The 19,358-nt window shown below is 42.7% G+C and overlaps 1 protein-coding gene across 1 annotated transcript in view; it reads right to left on the bottom strand.

The window, feature by feature from the left end:
- The window catches only part of LOC144689699 (uncharacterized), a 47,015-nt gene extending 29,566 nt beyond the window's left edge, over positions 1 to 17,449 (bottom strand). Inside the window, exons 1-2 of the mRNA XM_078557016.1 lie at positions 17,384 to 17,449; positions 16,505 to 16,592 (exon numbers count right to left, since the gene is read on the bottom strand). Of these exons, the coding sequence (XP_078413142.1) occupies positions 16,505 to 16,586 (82 nt within the window). The 5' untranslated portion in view covers positions 16,587 to 16,592; positions 17,384 to 17,449. The remainder of the gene's footprint in view (positions 1 to 16,504; positions 16,593 to 17,383) is intronic.
- Positions 17,450 to 19,358: the final 1,909 nt, after the last annotated feature.

Raw genomic sequence — 19,358 nt, 5'->3', positions numbered from 1 at the left:
AAAGCTTCTCAAGGTGCTCCACAGGGAAGTTACCAAACACGTGAACCACCTCATGAGATATTAGGGCAGATGACCAAACGCTTGGTCAAAAAGATAATTTTTGAAAGAGCACCTTAAAGGGAGGAGAGAGAGGGATAGAGAGGTAGCAAGGACCTTCCAGAGCTTTAGGCCGGAGACAGTGGGAGGCACAACTGCCAACAGCTGAATGTTAAAAATCAGGGATGCACAACAGAACAGAATTGGAGAAGCACGGAGACTTGAGAGGTTTGTAGGGCAGGAGAAGGACACAGACCATAAGATGTAGGAGCAGAAGTAGGCCATTCGGCCAATAGAGTCTGCTCCGCCATTCAATGAGATCATGGCTGATCTGCTAATCCTCAACTCCACTTTCCTGCCTTGTCCCCATAGCCCTTGATTCCCTTACTGATTAAAAATCTGTATATCTCAGCCTTGAATATACTTAATGACCCAGCCTCTACAGCCCTCTGTGGTAAAGAATTCCACAGATTGACTACCCTCTGAGAGAACAAATTCCTCCTCATCTCTGTCTTATATGGGCGCCCCCTTACTCTGAGATTATGCCCTCTGGTCCTAGACTCTCCCACAAGGGGAAACAACCTTCAGCATCTACCCTGTCAAGCCCTCTAAGAATCTTACATGTTTCAATAAGGTCACCTCTCATTCTTCTAAACTCCAATGAGTACAGGCCCAACCTACTCAACCTCTCCTCATAATAAAATCCCTCCATAGCCGGGATCAACCTAGTGAACCTTCTCTGGACTGCCTCCAATGCCAGTATATCTTTCCTTAGATAAGGGGACCAAAATTGTTCACAGTATTCCAGGTGTGGTCAAACACTGCCTTGTATAGTTTTAGCAAGACTTCCCTATTTTTATACTCCATTCCCTTTGAAATAAAGGCCAACATTCCATTTGCCTTCCCTATTACCTGCTGAACTTGTATGTTAGCATTTTGGGATTCATGCACAAGGACTCCCAAATCTCTCTGTGCTGCAGCCTTCTGCAGTCTTTCTCCATTTAAATAATATTCAGCTCCTCGATTCTTCATGCCTAAGTGCATAACCTCATATTTTCCCACATTATGTTCCATCAGCCAAGCTTTTGCCCACTCATTTAACCTGTCTATATCTCTCTGTAGACTCCTTGTGTCATCCTCACCACTTGGCTTCCCATCTATTTTTGTGTCATCCGCAAACTTGGCGATAGTACATTCATTTCCCTCATCTAAGTTATTAATATGTATTGTAAATAATTGAGGCCCCAGCACTGATCCTTGTGGCACTACACTAGTTACAGGTTGCCATCCTGAAAATGCCCCCCTTATCCCAACTCTCTGTCTTTTATTCGTTAGCCAATTCTCTATCCATGCCAATATACTACCCTCAACACCATGGGCTCTTATCTTATTAAGTAGCCTTATGTGCGGTACCTTATTGAACGCCTTTTGGAAATCCAAATACATTACATCCACTGGTTCCCCTTTATCTATCCTGCCTGTTACTGCCTCAAAGAATTCTAATAAATTTGTTCGGCATGATTTCCCCTTCATAAAGCCATGCTGACTCTGCTTGATTAGATTATGCATTTCTAAATGCTCTATTACATCCTTTATAATAGACTCCAACATTTTCCCAATGACAGATATTAAGCTAACTGACCTATAGTTACCTGTTTTTGTCTCCCTCCCTTTTTGAATAAGGGGGCTACATTGGCCATTCTCCAATCCTCCGGAACTTATCCAGAATTTAAGGATTCTTGGAAGATTACTACCGATACATCCACTATCTCTGCAGCTGCTTCCTTTAATATCCTAGGATGCAACCCATCAGGTCCAGGGGACTTATTGGCCTTTAGCCCCATTAGTTTCCCTAATACTTTTTCTCTAGTGATAGTTATTATATTTATTTCCTCCCCTCCTTTTGGCCCTTGATTATTTCGTATTTTTGGAATGCTATTAGTATCTTCTACCATGAAGACTGAAGCAAAGTATTTATTCAACTCCTATGCCATTTCCTGGTTTCCCATTATTATTTCCCCAGCCTCATTCTCTAAGAGGCCTATGTTCAATTTTGCCACTGTCTTCCTTTTTATATATTTAAAGAAGCTCTCACTGTCCATTTTTATATTAGTTGCTAGTTTACCCTCAATGTTTATTTTCTTCCTCTATTATGTTTTTGGTCATCTTTTGTTGGTTTTTAAAACTTTCCCAATCCTCTGGATTACCACTAATCTTTGCCACACTGTATGTTTTTTCTTTCAATTTGATACTCTCCTTAACTTCCTTGATTAACCATGGTTGGTTTATCCCCTTCCTTGAATCCTTCTTCCTCACTGGGATATATCCTTGTTGACAGCCATGAACTATTTTCTTAAACACCTGCCATTGTTCATCAACCATCTTTTCTGCTAAACTACTTTCCCAGTCCACTCCAGCCAACACTGCCCTCATTCCATTGTCATTACCCTTATTTAAGTTTAGCACAGTTGTTTCCGACCCAAGTTTCTCACTCTTAAACTGAATGCTAGATTCTACCATATTAGGGTCACTGTTTCCGAAGGGATCCCTTACTCTGGGATAATTTATTAAACCTGCCTCATTACACATTACCAGATACGAAATAGCCTGATCCCTGGTTGGATTCACAACATATTGTTCTAAGAAACTGTCCTGAATACACTCTATGAATTCTTGCTCATGTCTACCTCTGCCAATTTGATTTTCCCAATCTACATGAAGACTAAAGTCACCCATGATTAATGCACTGCCTTTTTTACATGCCCTCATTATCTCCTGATTTATTCTCTGTCCTACAGTATAGCTACTGTCAGGGGGCCTATAGACTCCTCCCACCAGTGTCTTCTTCCCCTTGTTATTTCTTACCTCCACACACATGGATTCTACATCTTCCGATCCAAAGTCCTTTCTTGCTATCATACTTATTACATCTCGTAGCAATCCAAGATCCTTTCTTGCTATTGTACTTATTCCATCTCGTACTAACAAAGCTACCCTACCACCCTTTCCTTCCTGCCTTTCGAAAAGTCACATACCCTTGAATATTTAGTTCCCAGCTTTGATCTCCTTCTAACCATGTCTCCGTAATGGCTGTAAGATCATACCCATTAACCTCTATTTCTGCTGTTAATTCATTTATTTTGTTCCGAATACTACGAGCATTTAAGGGCCAATAATATTGCCTTTTTAGCATCCCCCCCACCCTCCCCCCTCCCTTTGAACCTATTTGCTGCTGTTTTTTTATGTTTGTACACTCTGTCCCTTCCTGTCATACTCTGGGCATCATTACCTAAATAGCTACCCTGCAAGGCTGCCATATCCTTTTGCTTTGTAAGCCTACGTATCCCCTTTCCAGAACCACCCTCCGCCCCAATTTAGTTTAAAGTCCTCTCTACAGCCTTAGTTATTCAGTTTGCCAGGATACTGGTCCCAGAAGGGTTCAAGTGAAGACTGTCCCACTGGAACAACTCCCTTCTACCCCAGTACTGGTGCCAGTGCCCCATAAACTGAAACCCATTCCTCCAACACCAATCTCTGAGCCACACATTTAACTCCTTCACTTTATTTACCCTGTGCCAGTTTGCCTGTGGCTCAGGTAGCAATCCCGGGATTATTAGCTTGGAGGTTCTGCTTTTTAATTTAGCTCCGAACTGTTCAAATTCTTTCAGCAGAACCTCCTTTCTATTCCTATCAATGTCATTAGTAACAACATGGACGACAAGTGGATCCCTCCCCTCCCGCTCCAAGTTCCTCTCTAGCCCTGAGGACATGTTCTTAACCCTGGCACCGGGCAGGCAACATAGCCTTTGGGACTCATGCTCACGGCTGCAGAAAATAGTATCTACCCCCCTAATTATACTGTCCCCTACCACTACTACACTCCCATTTCCTCCCCCCACTTCAATGGCTCCCTGCACCACGGTGCCGTGGTCAGTTCGCTCATCCTCCCTGCAGTCCCCGTGCTCATCCACACAGCTTGCAAGAACCTTGTAACTGTTGGACAGTTGCAGGGGCCAAGGATCCTCGAATGCTACCCCCTGGGTCCCCACACCTGCTGGGTTAGGACGGGGAGAGGCCATGGAGGGATTTGAAAAAAGGCTGTGAATTTTAAAATAAAATCGTTGCTTGACCGGAGGTCAGCAAGCACAGGGATGATGGATGAATAGGAATTGGTGTGAGTTAAGATATGGGGTAGCAGAGTTTTGGATGAGCTCAAGTTTACAGAAGGTGCAAGGTAAGAGGCTGGTCAAGAGAGCATTGGAATAGTCAAGACTATCCTCACAGTGTGAAACTTTACTGGTTTATGCAATGTTTTGTGGTAGGAATTGCAGGGCTGTATGCAGTTCTCTTTTAAAAGAGTTTTAATAAGTAATTTTAATTACTTTTCTATTCTTACATTTTCACACTTTGGTATTCTATTCTAACATCTATATCCAGCCAGGTGTCAGCCTCCAATAATTAAAAAAGGTATTAGAATGTTGGCCTTTCTCTCAAGGGGGCTGAAATGAAAAGGGGAAGAAATTATGTCAGAACTGCAGAGTTCTGGTTAGAGCCCATCTGACCTCCTGCATTCAGTTCTGGGCAGCGTGCCTCAAAAAAGGATAAACCTACCTTGGAAAGGGTACAGCGCAGGTTCACCAGACTGATAGTTCGGCAAGCTGCATAGACTCAGCTTGAATTTCCTTGATTACAGAAGTTTCAGGGGTGTTCTAATTGAGGTGTTTAAGATGATTAAAGGATTTGATAGGGCAGATAGAGAAACTATTTCATTTGATGAGAGTGTTCAGAACAAAGGGGGGCGGGGGGGGGTGTGGAATAAGTTTAAAATTAGAGTTAGGCTATTCTGGGCCCTCAAAAAGCGAGTTAGGCAGAGGCTTGTTAGCCAAGGATATTAGGGGGTTACAGAATAAATGATGATATGGCCTACTCTTGTTCCTACATTCCTAATGCACAAGTTTAATTTTGGGTCCTGCATTAGTGTGTGCAACCCCTGCTATAGGGTCTCCTCTCAATGATTCTTCGCTGCACTGTTATTTGGTCAGTCTATTCCCCCTTCATCACTGTAAGACCTGGTCCCCAATAGACACACACCCTACCATGCTGTTTTGCCATGCTTGGGGATGAAGTTGTTCCCACCCCAGATTAAAATGCAAATATCAAATATTAATTTTGTAACACACTATACGCTCTTCTTGTAAGCACAGAGGATTCTCCTCCACTATCATTGTCATTTCTCAGCCATTACCTAATTATTACTCATCTGATCATGCTACTTTCCCTAAATATTCTGCTTGATCTTGACTCCTTGTGTGTAACCCCGCAAAAGATTGACTAGTTTATTGCACTCCCCAATTATTGCATTACATTTGTAAGATTTTTAAAAAATCACACCAGACCACCACACCATAAGGTAATGCCTAAACTTGTTTTTAAACTAACAACTGGTTTTAAATTGTAAATGTATAGGCTTCCATACTTGTTTTTAACCACACCTCCTAATATTTGGAGACACTGCTGCTCTTCCAAGTTTCACCTCCCAGCAATATTTCTCCAGGTTGTGTTGCAAATATGTTTTCCAGCAAGTAAGTAAGTTTACTTACTGATTACTGGCCCACAATTTGCAATTCGTGATGAAGCCTGCTGCTGCCGCCCTCAAAGAAAGTTGCCCACAAAGATCTAACAATCTCTGTGATGTGGGTTTCTTTTTATGCGACATTAGTTTGAATCTGGCGCCAAGTCATGGGAGTCTCCAGGTGTCAAGAAACATCAAACTGGGTAAGCACTCAATCACATTTAATTAACTTTAAGTGATTGGGACTTACACAGTGGATTAAAGTAGAAGTTGAAATACTAACTTTAAATTTTTTTAAATGTGAAACTTTTATTATAAACAGAAATGTGATATTCCACAAATATAAAAGTAGTTTTTCAGGGCTGGAGAGGCTTTTCAGCAGCAATTATGAACTTAGTGTGCCGATAAAACCAAGTTAAAGCTTATTCAACAAGATGCAACTTTTTCTAGGTGTTATAACGCCATGCTTTATATCAAAAGTGACTATGTATTCACTGGCTGAAAATCACTGATTGAGTTTAAAAAAACTGAAACAGCATTCCAGTGACTTGAAACTGCAGTTTCTAAGATGGCTGAACATTTGCATCACTGTAGCTTACAAATTCCAAAGCTATTAAAATGGGAGTTAACCTGTCTGCAAGAAGCCATCAAAGATAATCACCTTAGAAGTATGTGAATGAGCCACCTCTCCTGACCCAAGCACAGAACATCCGGACAGCACCTGGGTGGGGAAAAAGCCATTAGATGTAATTATTTCAGACAATGGAATCTAGCTGACAGAATCCATAATCTAATAGAGTTGAAATCACGCACTAGCCTTGACCACGTTTGGGCAAGAAGGCAGTTAACAAGAGGAGGTATTTGGCCAAATCTTCCTTGGAGTAGCAATCACGATCAGAGAAGGTAAATATGTGATGTAAGTGGGTGAGGGGTAAGACGGATCAGGAGGTGGGGCTAGTAAGGTGTGGGGCTGAACAGTCGGGGTGGGGTCATGGGGGTGATAAGTTGGGGGATGTGGTCGGGGATGGGGGGGGGATGTGGTCGGGGATGGGGGGGGGATGTGGTCGGGGATGGGGGGGGGATGTGGTCGGGGATGGGGGGGGGATGTGGTCGGGGATGGGGGGGGGATGTGGTCGGGGATGGGGGGGGATGTGGTCGGGGATGGGGGGGGATGTGGTCGGGGATGGGGGGGGATGTGGTCGGGGATGGGGGGGATGTGGTCGGGGATGGGGGGGGATGTGGTCGGGGATGGGGGGGGGATGTGGTCGGGGATGGGGGGGGGGATGTGGTCGGGGATGGGGGGGGATGTGGTCGGGGATGGGGGGGGGGATGTGGTCGGGGATGGGGGGGGGGATGTGGTCGGGGATGGGGGGGGGGATGTGGTCGGGGATGGGGGGGGGGATGTGGTCGGGGATGGGGGGGGGGATGTGGTCGGGGATGGGGGGATGAGGGGTGGTGGCGGTTGAGGAGGAAGCACCAAGGGTGGCAAAGGCGCAAATGTGCTCCGAGTGGGGGACTTCAATGTCCATCGCCAAGAGTGGCTCGGCAGCACCACTACTGATGGAGCTGGTCAAATCCTAAAGAACCTAGCCTCTAGATTGGGTTTGCAGCAGCTGGTGCGGGAACCAACAAGAGGGAAAAAAAACCAACCTGACCTCATCCTCACCAATCTACCTAACACAGATGCATTTGTCCATGACGGTATTGGTAGGGGTGACCACCGCACAGTTCCTGTGGAGACGAAGTCCAGTCTTCAGATTAAAGATACCCTCTACTGTGTTGTGTGGCACTAACACAGTGCTAAATGGTATAGATTTCAAACAGATCTAACATCTCACAACTGGGCATCCATGAGGCACTGTGGGCCATCAGCAGCAGCGGAATTGTTGAATTGTACGCAAGCACAATCTGTAACTTCATGGCCCGGCACATACCCCACTTGACCATTCCCACCAAGCAGGAGCATTAACCGTGGTTCAATGGAGATTGCAGGAGGGCATGCCAGGAGCAGCACCAGGCATATCTAAAAATGAGGTGTCAACCTGGTGAAGCTACAACACAGGACTACTTGCATGCCAAATAGCTGAAGCAGCAAGCTATAGACAGAGCTAAGACATCACACAATCAATCAATCAGATAAGCTCTGCAGTCCTGCCACATCCAGTTGTGAATAGTGGTGGACAATTAAACAACTAAATGAAGCAGGCGGCTCCACAAATATCCCCATCATCATCGCATCAGTGCAAAAGACAAGGCTGAAGCATGTGCAGCCATCTTCAGTCAGGAGTATCGAGCGGATGATTCTTCTTGGCCTCCTCCAGAGGTCCCCAGTACCACAGATGCCAGTCTTCAGCCAATTTGATTCACTCCATGTTATCAAAAAATGGCTGAAAGCATTGGATGCTGCAAAGCCTATGGACCCTGACAACATTCTGACAACAGTACTGAAGACTTGTGCTCCAAAACTAACCAAGCTGTTACAGTACAGATTCAACACCGGCATCTATCCAGCAATGTGGAAAATTGCCCATGTATGTCCTGTCCACAAAAAGGACAAATCCAACCTGGCCAATTACTGCCCCGCCAGTCTACTCTCGATCATCAGTAAAGTAATGGAAGGGGTCGTCAACGGTACTACCAAGTGGCACTTGCTTAGCAATAACCTGCTCACTGACGCTCAGTTTGGGTTCCATCAAAGCCGCTCAGCTCCTGACCTCAATAAAGCCTTGGTCCAAACATGGACAAAAGAGCTGGACTCAAGAGGTGAGGTGAGAGTGACTGCCCTTGATATCAAGGCAGCATTTCACTGAATGTGGCATCAAGGAGCCCTAGCAAAACTGAAGTCAATGGGAATCAGGGCAAAAACTCTCCACTGGGTTTGGAGTCAATACCTAGCACAAAGGAAAATGGTTGTGGTTGTTGGAAGTCAACTATCTCAGTCCTGGGACACCATTGCAGGAGTTCCTTAGGGTCGTGTCCTAGGCCCAACCATCTTCAGCTGTTTCATCAATGACTTTTCTTCCATCATTAGGTCAGGAGTGGGGATGTTTGTGAATGATTGCACCATGTTCAACACCATTCACTGTCACTGGGTGAAATACTGGAATTCCCATCCTAACAGCACTGTGGGTGTACCTATGCCACATGGACTGCAGCGGTTCAAGGCAGCATACCATCACCTTCTCAAGGGCAATTAGGGATGGGCCATAAATGCTGGCCTAGCCAGCGATGCCCACATTCCACGAACAAATGAAAAAAAATTTGCCCAATGGAATTGAAGCTTCTCGATTCCCAGAGTCCTTGATTGGGACTTCCGAGGGGTCCCCCAGCGCATCTTCCGAGGTACCTCCGGGGTATAACCACCTGGAGACCATAAGATCTGGGTCCTTGTAACGAGCCCACCAAACCGCTTTTGTTTTAAGAAGCTGCTTTTCTTCAGGCCACAGGACAGAAGCAGAAGAGATGGCGACGGAACAGGACCCAAGTGGGCCATTCTCTCTCCATCCAGTCTGTAAGTTTGAGCCATGTCTGATCGACCATTTTTAAGAACCAACCCAGCAGCTGCTAACTCTATAAGAGAAATCGCCCTTCAACATGTTTAAATTGTCTCAATGCCGAATCCAGAAGGACCCTCAAGCTCAGCCTGAAACCATCCAAGTCGTTCATCAACAAGACTTGTATACCTTTAACTTTTATCAGATTCGAAAACGGCTGCTTAATCTACCCTCCCATTCTGTAATGTGTGTGTGTGTGTTTGTGTGTGCGCGCGCGTGCGCACGTGTCCGAGCCTTAAGTGCATGTTTGCATGAAAGTTGGAGCGTTTTTGTTATTTTTATTAGACCGGGTTAAGTACAAATATTAATCTTTTTGCTTTTTAAAGCTTAAGAAAATCTGTCTGTGTGTGTCTTTTACAGTCACAGCACATAAACAGTTAACCATTCATTGAATTGACAAGCATATCCTTTTAAAAAACCTGTTGCGGTCAAACAAAGAGCTTCTCACCTGATTGTAAGAAAAGGGTTTTTTTACAACAAGGCTAATGGTGTAAAAGGGCATGTTCTGGTCAGTTCAATGATTATTAATTGATGGCAATCTGGGGGTTGGGGGAAGTCTTCAAAGGTGAACCCTATGAAGAAACAGAATCACTGACAGCAACTTCTGGATTTTTGCATTTAACTGTGCATGTGTAAACACTAAACATTGCTGTCAGTTTCAGAGGAGTAATGACAGCAAACACTGACAGTTTCGCCATCATTAAAACTGCAAAATCCAGGCCCTTTCTTTTAACACACATAGGGAAATGGCAAAAGTGGATAACTATTTTAGAGCTAGCACAGGCACCTGGCTGAACAGCCTCCTGTAAAATTCTACTATTCTAAACTTATTTTAATTTGCTAACTGTGATTTATTCTGTGCCAGCTGCCTTCACAGGCTTGTCTCTCCTTGGTGCTGCAAGGCCTTATGACTCTGGGAACTAGCCTCCCTCTTGTTCCACTATCCGACTTGATGTCAATTTCAATGATCACACCCATTCTCAACAGCACCAGACCTGCCACAAGCTGTTTTGTCAGGTCCTCTCTGTCCATCCTACACATACCTGACTTCCATCCATATTGTACAGCAATTTCCATCTCTGGCCATTTCTATTCTGGCTTTGCAGCCTTCCCTCACATGCCTAGACTTGAAAAAAATCAGCAATTTGATTTTTAAAGCACTTATAGTGCTATATACTGCCACCATAAAATGTAACCTACAGCCCTCAGTGGCTCCCTTCCTAACAACCAAAAGAGAAAAACAGCGTAGAGAGAAACAAGAAAGAAGTGACATTCAGAGATGAAAAAAGTGAAAGAGTTACAGAAGCAGATGAGAAGTCCGAGAGAAAACAAACAGAAACCTGAACAAATAGAAACAAAGATTTGCATTCTTATTGCACCTTTCACAACTGGAGGTATTTTACTACCGATTAAGTGCTTCTGAAGTGCAGTTACTGATGCAATGTAAGAAATGTGGCAGCTCCTCAGTGTCAGCCTAGCTATGCTCAAGTCTGTGGATTGGGATCTAAATCCACAACCTTCAGGAGTTGGAGGGAAGAGTGCTACCATTGAGTCACAGCTGACATATAGGCAAGAGAAACAGACAAAACCTCAAAAAGGGATACCACAGGAGATCCACTGTCATGTAATCATCTGATTTGCACTTTTTGAGTGCTGAAGCTGGCCAAGATCAGAGGATCCCACTCCTTTATGGTCTTTAGACCTTCCACTTGATGCACCGTCTCTTTAGCAATGAGCTGATAAAACAGCATGAAGTTTACTATACAAACTTGAAAAAACAAAAACAAGCAATATTGACTAAATAGGTGCACTGAGCAAATAAGATAATGATTCTAAACAATTTGAGCTTCTACTTTAACCTCAATCCAACAGATTTAACCCAGTTTAATCTTGTTACTGTCACGTACACTCTGATAGGCTTTTAAACATACTCGTGCTCCGGAGGGCAGTTCCTTTTTTTCTCTGAGTCTAGTTGCACAGGTCACAGCTCAGGTCTATGGTATCTTCTTACCAATACAACCTCCTGGTCCAAGTATAAGCGTTATTGACAGTCACATACCACAACCCACCAGACACATGTAGACACTCCCTTGGCGTGTATTCTGTAGCTGGACATCTCCTTTCTTTACAGAGCTACTTGGTCCTACCCAATTCTTTGGAACTCCCTCTTTTCCTCTCTAAATATACAAAACTGAGTTCTATGGTTAAGCATAATAGACTGAATAACTGCAGCCTCCAGGTAAGCTTCTCTTACACTTTTTTTTCTAAAAATCAAACCCCATCAGTTTTCCTTTTAGAGCATTGCTCCACCCTCAGCAATTTTTTCCATAGCAAACTCAGGACTTTCTTGCTTCTAAAAGCCTCTCAACTGGGTCAAAAGTTCAAGCACTGTTTGTAACTCTTTCGAGTACATTCACAGTTCTTGGTTTCCGGGAGTGGGACATGAACCCACAACCTTCTGACTCAAAGGCGAGGGTGCTATGAACTGAGCCACAGCTGACACCTCTAAGCACTGTTTGTAAACACACACAGGCACACCAAAGTAAACAATCCCAATTCACCTTAAATTGAAACCGAAACTCTACATTCTTAACTCTTAATATAACCCACAATAGAGAGTTATAACAATACCTTCCTCTAATCTGAAAAACAACCATTCACCACTACTCTCTGTTTCCTATCACTCAGCCAACTTCCTATCTAGTTTGCCACTGGTTCTTTTATTTCATGGACTTCAATTTTGCTGACGAGCCTGTTATGTACCTTTACCTTTTGGAAGTACATATAAACCCCATCAACTGCATTACCCTCATCAATCCTTGCTGTTACATAATTGAAAACTCAAGTTAGTTGAGCACTATTTGCTCTTAACAGATCCATGCCAGCTTTCCTTAATTAGTCCTCATTTGTCTAAAAGCTTTCCCATCATTGAGGTTAAACTGACTGGTCTATAGTAGGCTTATCCTTATACATTTTCTTGAACAAGGGTGTAGTATTTGCACTTTTCCAGTCCTCTGGCAACACTGCTGTGTCTAAGGAGGATTGGAAGATTATGGTCAGTGCCTCCGCAATTTTCACCCTAACTTCTTCAATGTCCTGGGATGCATCTGATCCGGTGCTAGTGACTTATCAAATTTTAGTATAACCAGCCTTTCTAATACCTCTTCCTCATCAAACTTTAGCCCATCCAACGTCTCAACTACCTTCTCCTTCATTATGACTAAAAAGGGATTTAGCTTCTTTTTTTAAATAAAATTAACTTTTACATGTGTAAACTGCAACAAAGTCTATCATAAAGGGACCATATGCTCAAAATGTTCTTCCGCTATACACATATATAGTAGCGACTTTTAAGTGTCTTAACAACTTAAACAGTCTGATTTTTACTAGGCTGTTCTTAAGCAAGCTTTTAGTTTTCATGTCACCATTGATAGTGCAACATCATGTGTCTAAGCGCAGTTGTGGGGGAGTGAATGAGAAACCAGGCAAATGTGATTGTGGGACAGGGCTAAGCAATTGGCTTGACTCACTGAACAATGCAAATACAAGTCTATCTTCCTTGTTGTTATACATGGGGAATCAAGACCATGCTTAATCATCAGGTGAAGAAGAGTTACAGGGTGGTAAATAATTGAACAAAAGATACATATTCAATTCAGTTCCCATTTTAACATCATGCATTATCCATCTTTAATAATTTTTATTGCTTTTGTTTTAGTGTTATAAAGCCAAGCCATGCTTTATATCAAAAATGACTTTATTAGGTTGGAACCACTGATTGAGTTTTAAATGACTGAACAACAGCATTTCAGTGACTTAAAACAGCAGCCTCTAAGATCGCCAAACATTTGCATGATTGTACCCTACCAATTCCGAAACCATTAAAACAGTCAAGCTGTCTAGAAGAACCCATCAGAGAAAATCAGAATGTGAATGGCCCATCTCCTGACTCATTCATAAACATCCAGACAGCACCTGTGTATTCAGCTGAGTGTCAACCAAGCCATCAAACGCAATCACTTAGAATAACGAAGCCTAGATGAGAAGGGAACTCTTCCAGTCATAATCTAAACATATCTGAACCATGGACCTAGAATCGACTTGCTATGACCATGTTTGGATAACTGGTCATTTGGTGATAGGGGATTATGTGAAGAGCCACCTTGTATTTAAGGAACTGTTTTTCTCCGGGACAGTCAGAACAGAAGAGAAGGAGATGCAGGACCATGAATGGGCACTCTCTCTCTCTCTCTCCTTCCAACCATTCATCTTACAAGTTTGAGCCCTGACTATTGTTTGACCATCCACATGCTGCCGCAGACTTTTAAGAATCAACCCAACAGCTGCTGACTCCAAAAGAAAATATATAAGATTGTCAACATCTTTAAATTGTCTCGACACAGAATCTAAAAAGACCATACAGCCCAGGCTGAAACCATCCAAGTCATCAATCTACAGGATCTGTATACAATTGACTTTTATTGGACATTTAAACTACTTAACATTTTGTAATATGTTATGCTTTGCCAGGCTGACAAAATCCACAAGGGAAACTTGGCCATGCTATCACAATGATTTTGCAATTTATATTTATTATGAGAAAGCTTGTGCACTCAAGTCAGAAGTAAAGGTTCCACTACCACCATTAGAGATTTAAAAAATTAAATTAAAACATTTAGTAACAAAAGAAGAAAAAACTTAAACACACACACAATATTACAGTCACACAGTTATAACAGTTCCCAAAATTTCTACTTAATCAAACTCCCAATTACATACCCCCTTTAAGGCAAGAGTTCAAATAGATTCCAAATTTATAAAGTCATCCAGCAAAATTACCACAAGCACCCACTAGACAATGGATTTCCAAAGGCTTTCAACACAACTTTGGTTACTGGAACAGCAAATGTCTTCAGGGTGGCTAGAGGCTCTTTCCCCAAGTCTGTCTCACACAGTCACCTTTCAAGATTTCACATGGCCAAGCCTCACACAGCCCTCCATCATTCTTTAAATATATTTCTTCGTTTTTTGATCTGTAAATCCCATTGCTTCCACTTGTCTTTAGAAGTTACTTTTCCCAGAATCTAAAAATCTTTCATGCTCTCATTATGGCCAATACTTTTGGGAAAAATCGACCTTGCCTTATTTATCTTGCCATTTTAAACACTCTCCATGTCCCTTTGAAAATGAAACACTTCTCCACTTATCTAAAAATGCAAATTTTATTCACACCGTATCTGCTGACCTTGCCCTAGCTCTACTCATCTCCATTTCAAACGTCTGTTTTGCACCTCACTTCTTTGATAACTTAAACCTTGCAGTCCATTGTCTTTAGTTGAATTAAATTAGCCCCACACACAGAACCATATGCACACACACACATAAGTCTGCTTTAAAATATCCCACAATATTAGGAAAAATATGATAGTTTCCTGACACTATCCTCCTTTGTAAATGACGTGTGTGCGATGAAACCTTGAATGCATGAGAGAATCGGAGCATTTTTTTATTTTTATTTAGATCGGGTGTTAACTACAATAAACAGTACTTTCTTTTTGTTTATAAAACTCAAATTTACATGAAAACCTGTCTGTATTTTTTTTATGGTCACAGCACTTAACAGTTAAACACTCACTGAACTGGTAAGCAAAAACAACTGTTGCGCTCAACCGAAGACTGGAAAAAGAGGGGAGCCATTCCAGCACTTCCCAACTGACTGTAACAATAGTTAAATAAGATGTAAAACTGGTGTGACACAGCAAAGGTGGAAGAGTGCAGCTTACGATGTAACATGTTTATGTGTAAACAACACATCTGTATGTATTAGTGAAGCTCAGTCCCAATAAGTCAGGAAAAATATATTTTTGATGTTGGTATGAGTTTTCATTTGTGGACTCCTGTGGCCTGCAGTGTTTTGTCATCAACCTTTTATGAATTTGGTACCTAATGTAGTAGTAAAAGTACTAAAATCGTGTTGCTATATTGTCAATATGAGGGAGGAAAGTAACATGGAGGGGAGATCTGATTGCCAGAGTTTGTGTGTTTTTGGTCCATTTTGATGCAGGGGTTATAAGTAGAACTTAACTTATGCCAGAACTTTGAAAATTTATAGTGTTTTTTAAAAAGTAAGATAAATAGCTTACTGCTTTGTGCCCAGTTACAAGAACACATGTCTAATCTAGCAATAATTAGCAGAGCTCAACCACTATTTAGTCCTGAAAATGGCAATTTAGAAACATTTAGATAATATTAGGCTACCTTTTGTTCTTCAAGTTGTTAAGATTCATGAAGATGGGCTGCAGGAGTTTTATAGGAGGAATTGAGGAGATATTAGTTGCATCACAATATTGAACATTGAAGGGTCATCAGCTTAAAAGTTAATTCTGCTACTCTCCACAGATGCCTGATCTGCTGAGTATTTCCAGGATTTTCTTATTTCAAATTTCCAGCATTTGCAGTATTTTTGCTTTTGAGACTGTTACAGCTTTTTCAAAAAAAGCTGTTAGTTTCCTGGTGTTGCAAATTAAGTTCCAGGATATAGTCAATTGTTGAGGTCTTTGTGTTGCCCATTTCCTCAGAATTTCTTCTCTTCATAATTCTTTTTCTTCAATTTGAGAACTAGTAGATGCTTTGGCTTGGTGTGCAGAAAATTGAGCCACCAACGGCTGCAGACTATGTTTGGATGTGGCCCTCAGCCACTCCCTTCCCAGCCATACTTCGACTCTCGTCACATCATCTACCTTTTCACTTTCAGACTACCCACTGCCCTTCCTACCATCGTTATTCCTATCTCCTTTCCACCCCTCTCTGTATCCTTCCTTTTATCCTTGATCCACTCTCCCACAATAGGTGGCAATATCCTCAGTTTCTCACCTCATGCCTTTGTTACACATCTTTGTTTGCTTTTTAAATTCAAATAATTCCTAAAGAAACTCAAATTATCAAAAAGCAAGGAACATCGGTCTGCCTTGCCAATCAATTTGTTTTCCGATCTCTCTCACCACCCATCACCCCCATTTTACATACAGGCACCTACAATTAGATTAACTTGCAGAATTATTTAGCAGGAAGGGCAACTGGAGACATACCTAGTCTGAAGGCTGACCCAGAGCAGCAAGACCAGACCTGGAAGCGCAAGGCAAGCAAGAGAAGTTCCTCCTACCATAATGAAGGCAACCCTTCAAAGTGATGATGGCCAACTTCAGAATGATAGGGGGCCACTGGCTTGCTAGTGGTAGTTTATGATATAATTTTTTGAATGGTTTTAGCAATTCCCATGCTCTTTATGTAATCATTATTTGAGACCAATGGCAGACAGCAGGATTATTAAAACAACCATTACCTCTCTCTCTTTGTTTCTGTTCCTCTGAAGATGTGCTGGGGTTCTTACTTTTCTTTCTGTCACTGTCCATCCGACCCTCCATGGTAGACTAAAGAGAATTGTATATTTTACTTAAAAAAAAATCCTTGAGGTCAAAATAATTGCAATTTGAGTACATAAATCACTAAACAATTCTGCAATGGTTCATTAAGCAGTACCCTGAGCTCAATTTAATGATTAAACAGCAGCCTGAATCGATCACTTATACAGGATTAAGGATCTTTGAAGGGCTTTAACTAGTATTTTTAAAAGCATGATTAGGATCACTTCTTCCGGTTCTCACGGCAAAGACTTGCTTTTTATTATATCATGGTTTTGAAGGGCAGCTTATGTTGTTGGTGTTGGGAAACCGGCTGAAGAACTGGGAGAACCCGTTGCTCTTGATTCGGGATTTCCAGTCAAGTGGGCACCATTCAATGGGAAAGGATGCGGCTCTGGAATGTAGGCCGAGGCCGGGGCCCACAGCCAGAGCCGGGGGCCCAGCACCTCTTCAACACGGGCCAGGGTGCCGCCAGCTGCCGGTCACCCCGGGGGACGGGCCCCCTAGCAACAGCAGCAGCAGCAGCAGGAGGAGGAGGAGAGCCGGGCCGGCGGCCGGGTATTCACATGAGGCCTTTCAGACTCGGGGGGTGGGGGGCAGGCCGGGGTACCCGAGCTCGCGAACAGCCCGGGCTCGGTGCAGCCGCCATCCCCCGTGATCACCGGGTTATGTTTCCCTACCGGGGGCTGCGGCTCCTGTTGTCCGGGAGGAGGCCGGTCAGGGAGTACGGGCTGCGAGCCGGATAAACCTCAGCAATGTGGGTGAAACAGAAAGGCATTAACATTGCTGTCGTACTCCACCTTGAGTGGAATGAGCCCGATGCGGCTGCCCTTTGCCCTCAGAACCGTCTGCTGTGTTTGCAGCGGATGACACAGGATTTTGTCTCTGATGCTGTTAAATTATGAGTTCCTTGCAACACCTTCGGGAATTTTTTTTAAAATTTATTATTATTGAGTGCGAGGGAGATTGCGAGGTATTTATAGATGTATTTATTTTCCGAGTGAAAATGTGCAAAAGAGGTAAAGACTTCCAAGCGCCTTTCATAATCACAGGAGTACAAAAGACTTTACAGCGGATGAAGTACTTTTGAAATGTAGGAAACAGCCAATTTGTACACTGTAAACTCCCACAAACAACAATGGGATATATCCGATAGTCTGTTTCTGGGCTGTCGATTGAGAGGTAAATATGGCAGGGATAATGACTTCCCTGCTCTTTTTTGAAATAGTGCCATATAGGATCATTTGCATCTATCTAAGAGGACAGGGCGTCTGTTTAATGTCTCATCCAAAAAAAAAGCACTCCAATGGTGCAGCACTCCCTCAGTACTGCACTGGACTAGTGCCTTCATTTTTGTATTCAATGGGCCAAATGGCCTCCTTCTCTGCTGTAAATGACTCTATAAGTTCTGAAGGAACTTGAATCCACAACATTGTGCTTCAAATGTGAGAGTGCTACTAACTGAGCCAAGGACATGGCTGACAAACAATATTTTATGCTGAATGTAACTGTCTCACTTAAAGAGTTGACACAAGAAGATCAAAGTTAAACTTTGGCATTTTGAGTAAGTTTGCAGTGAAAATTAAAGCAAGGAGGGAAGTGGAGAAGCATAAGAAGTGATCCCTATGATGTGGTAAAGTGACGTACCCTGTCCCTTTAAGAGACTGCAAGTGTACTGATCATGTAACAGCACTGACAAATCACTGTACAGCGTGGGCAACTAGAAACTGTAAGTCTAGTTCTGGAGGTTTCTGAGTGTGCACGTATGACCTGGTGTTCTGTTCTATGTCTCACTAAACCATCACTATTCATTCTTAGATCAGTCTCTCCCATTTTTGACTGCAAGCAGCAATTGATGAGAACATAGGAAACTCTTTCGAGTTACCAACAGTCACAGATTGCAACTTCTTTCGAGTACAATCACAGTTCTTGGTTTTTCCGGGAATGGGACATGAACCCACAACCCTCTGATTCAAAGGCGAGGGTGCTATGAACTGAGCCACAGCTGACACCTCATAAGGTGTGCAGTTAGATTTCGGTGGCCAATTGACTCATTTACCCAAGACGTAAAAGTGGCGATGAGGATAAAGAACAAAAGAAAATAAATTTCAAGGTGGGTGAGCAAAGCATTAGAAAGGCCATCTGTACTTATTTGTAAAATAGGTGACAGCTGGCAATCAGAGCAGAAAGCAGTGCTGCAGTTTGAAATAAAAAAACCCCTGCAGAATCGCGATGGATCCCGCAAAACTCAAAAAGAGCACAAAACCTAGCAGAGAAAAGCTGGTAGCTGCAGAGACAGAGTTATAAAAACAATTTGACTGCTCTTAAAGTTGCAATACATTTAAAAGGGTCAATACATGAAAAATGGCTATGGTCAGAAAATTATAAGAGACTCCAGAGAGAGTGCGACTCTGTGGTAAGCCAAACACCTAAATTCATCATTACCTAGAAAGCCTTTTGGAAGCGCAGTCCCCTTGCAGTCATTCATGATGTCACAGTTTGGGTGTGTCAATCCATTCGACCCCATTTCAGAAGACTGGTCTCAGTTTGTCAAACACCTAGCATTCTTTTTTACCACTAATGACATCGCAGGGGAGGAGAAGAAGAGGGTGATTCTTTTGTCCTCATGCAGGAACAAAATATACAGGCTGATCCACAGCCTTGCATCACCTAGCGCCCCAGATTTGAAGACTTTTAATGAGCTCATAAAAATTGTACACAGCCACCTGAGACCAAAGCCCTCAGTTACTATGCAACACTTCAAGTTCAATTTTG

The sequence above is a fragment of the Cetorhinus maximus genome, chromosome 14, assembly GCF_964194155.1.
Source record: "Cetorhinus maximus chromosome 14, sCetMax3.hap1.1, whole genome shotgun sequence".
Lineage (NCBI taxonomy): Eukaryota > Metazoa > Chordata > Chondrichthyes > Lamniformes > Cetorhinidae > Cetorhinus > Cetorhinus maximus.
This window is presented reverse-complemented; position numbering and strand designations above follow the sequence as displayed.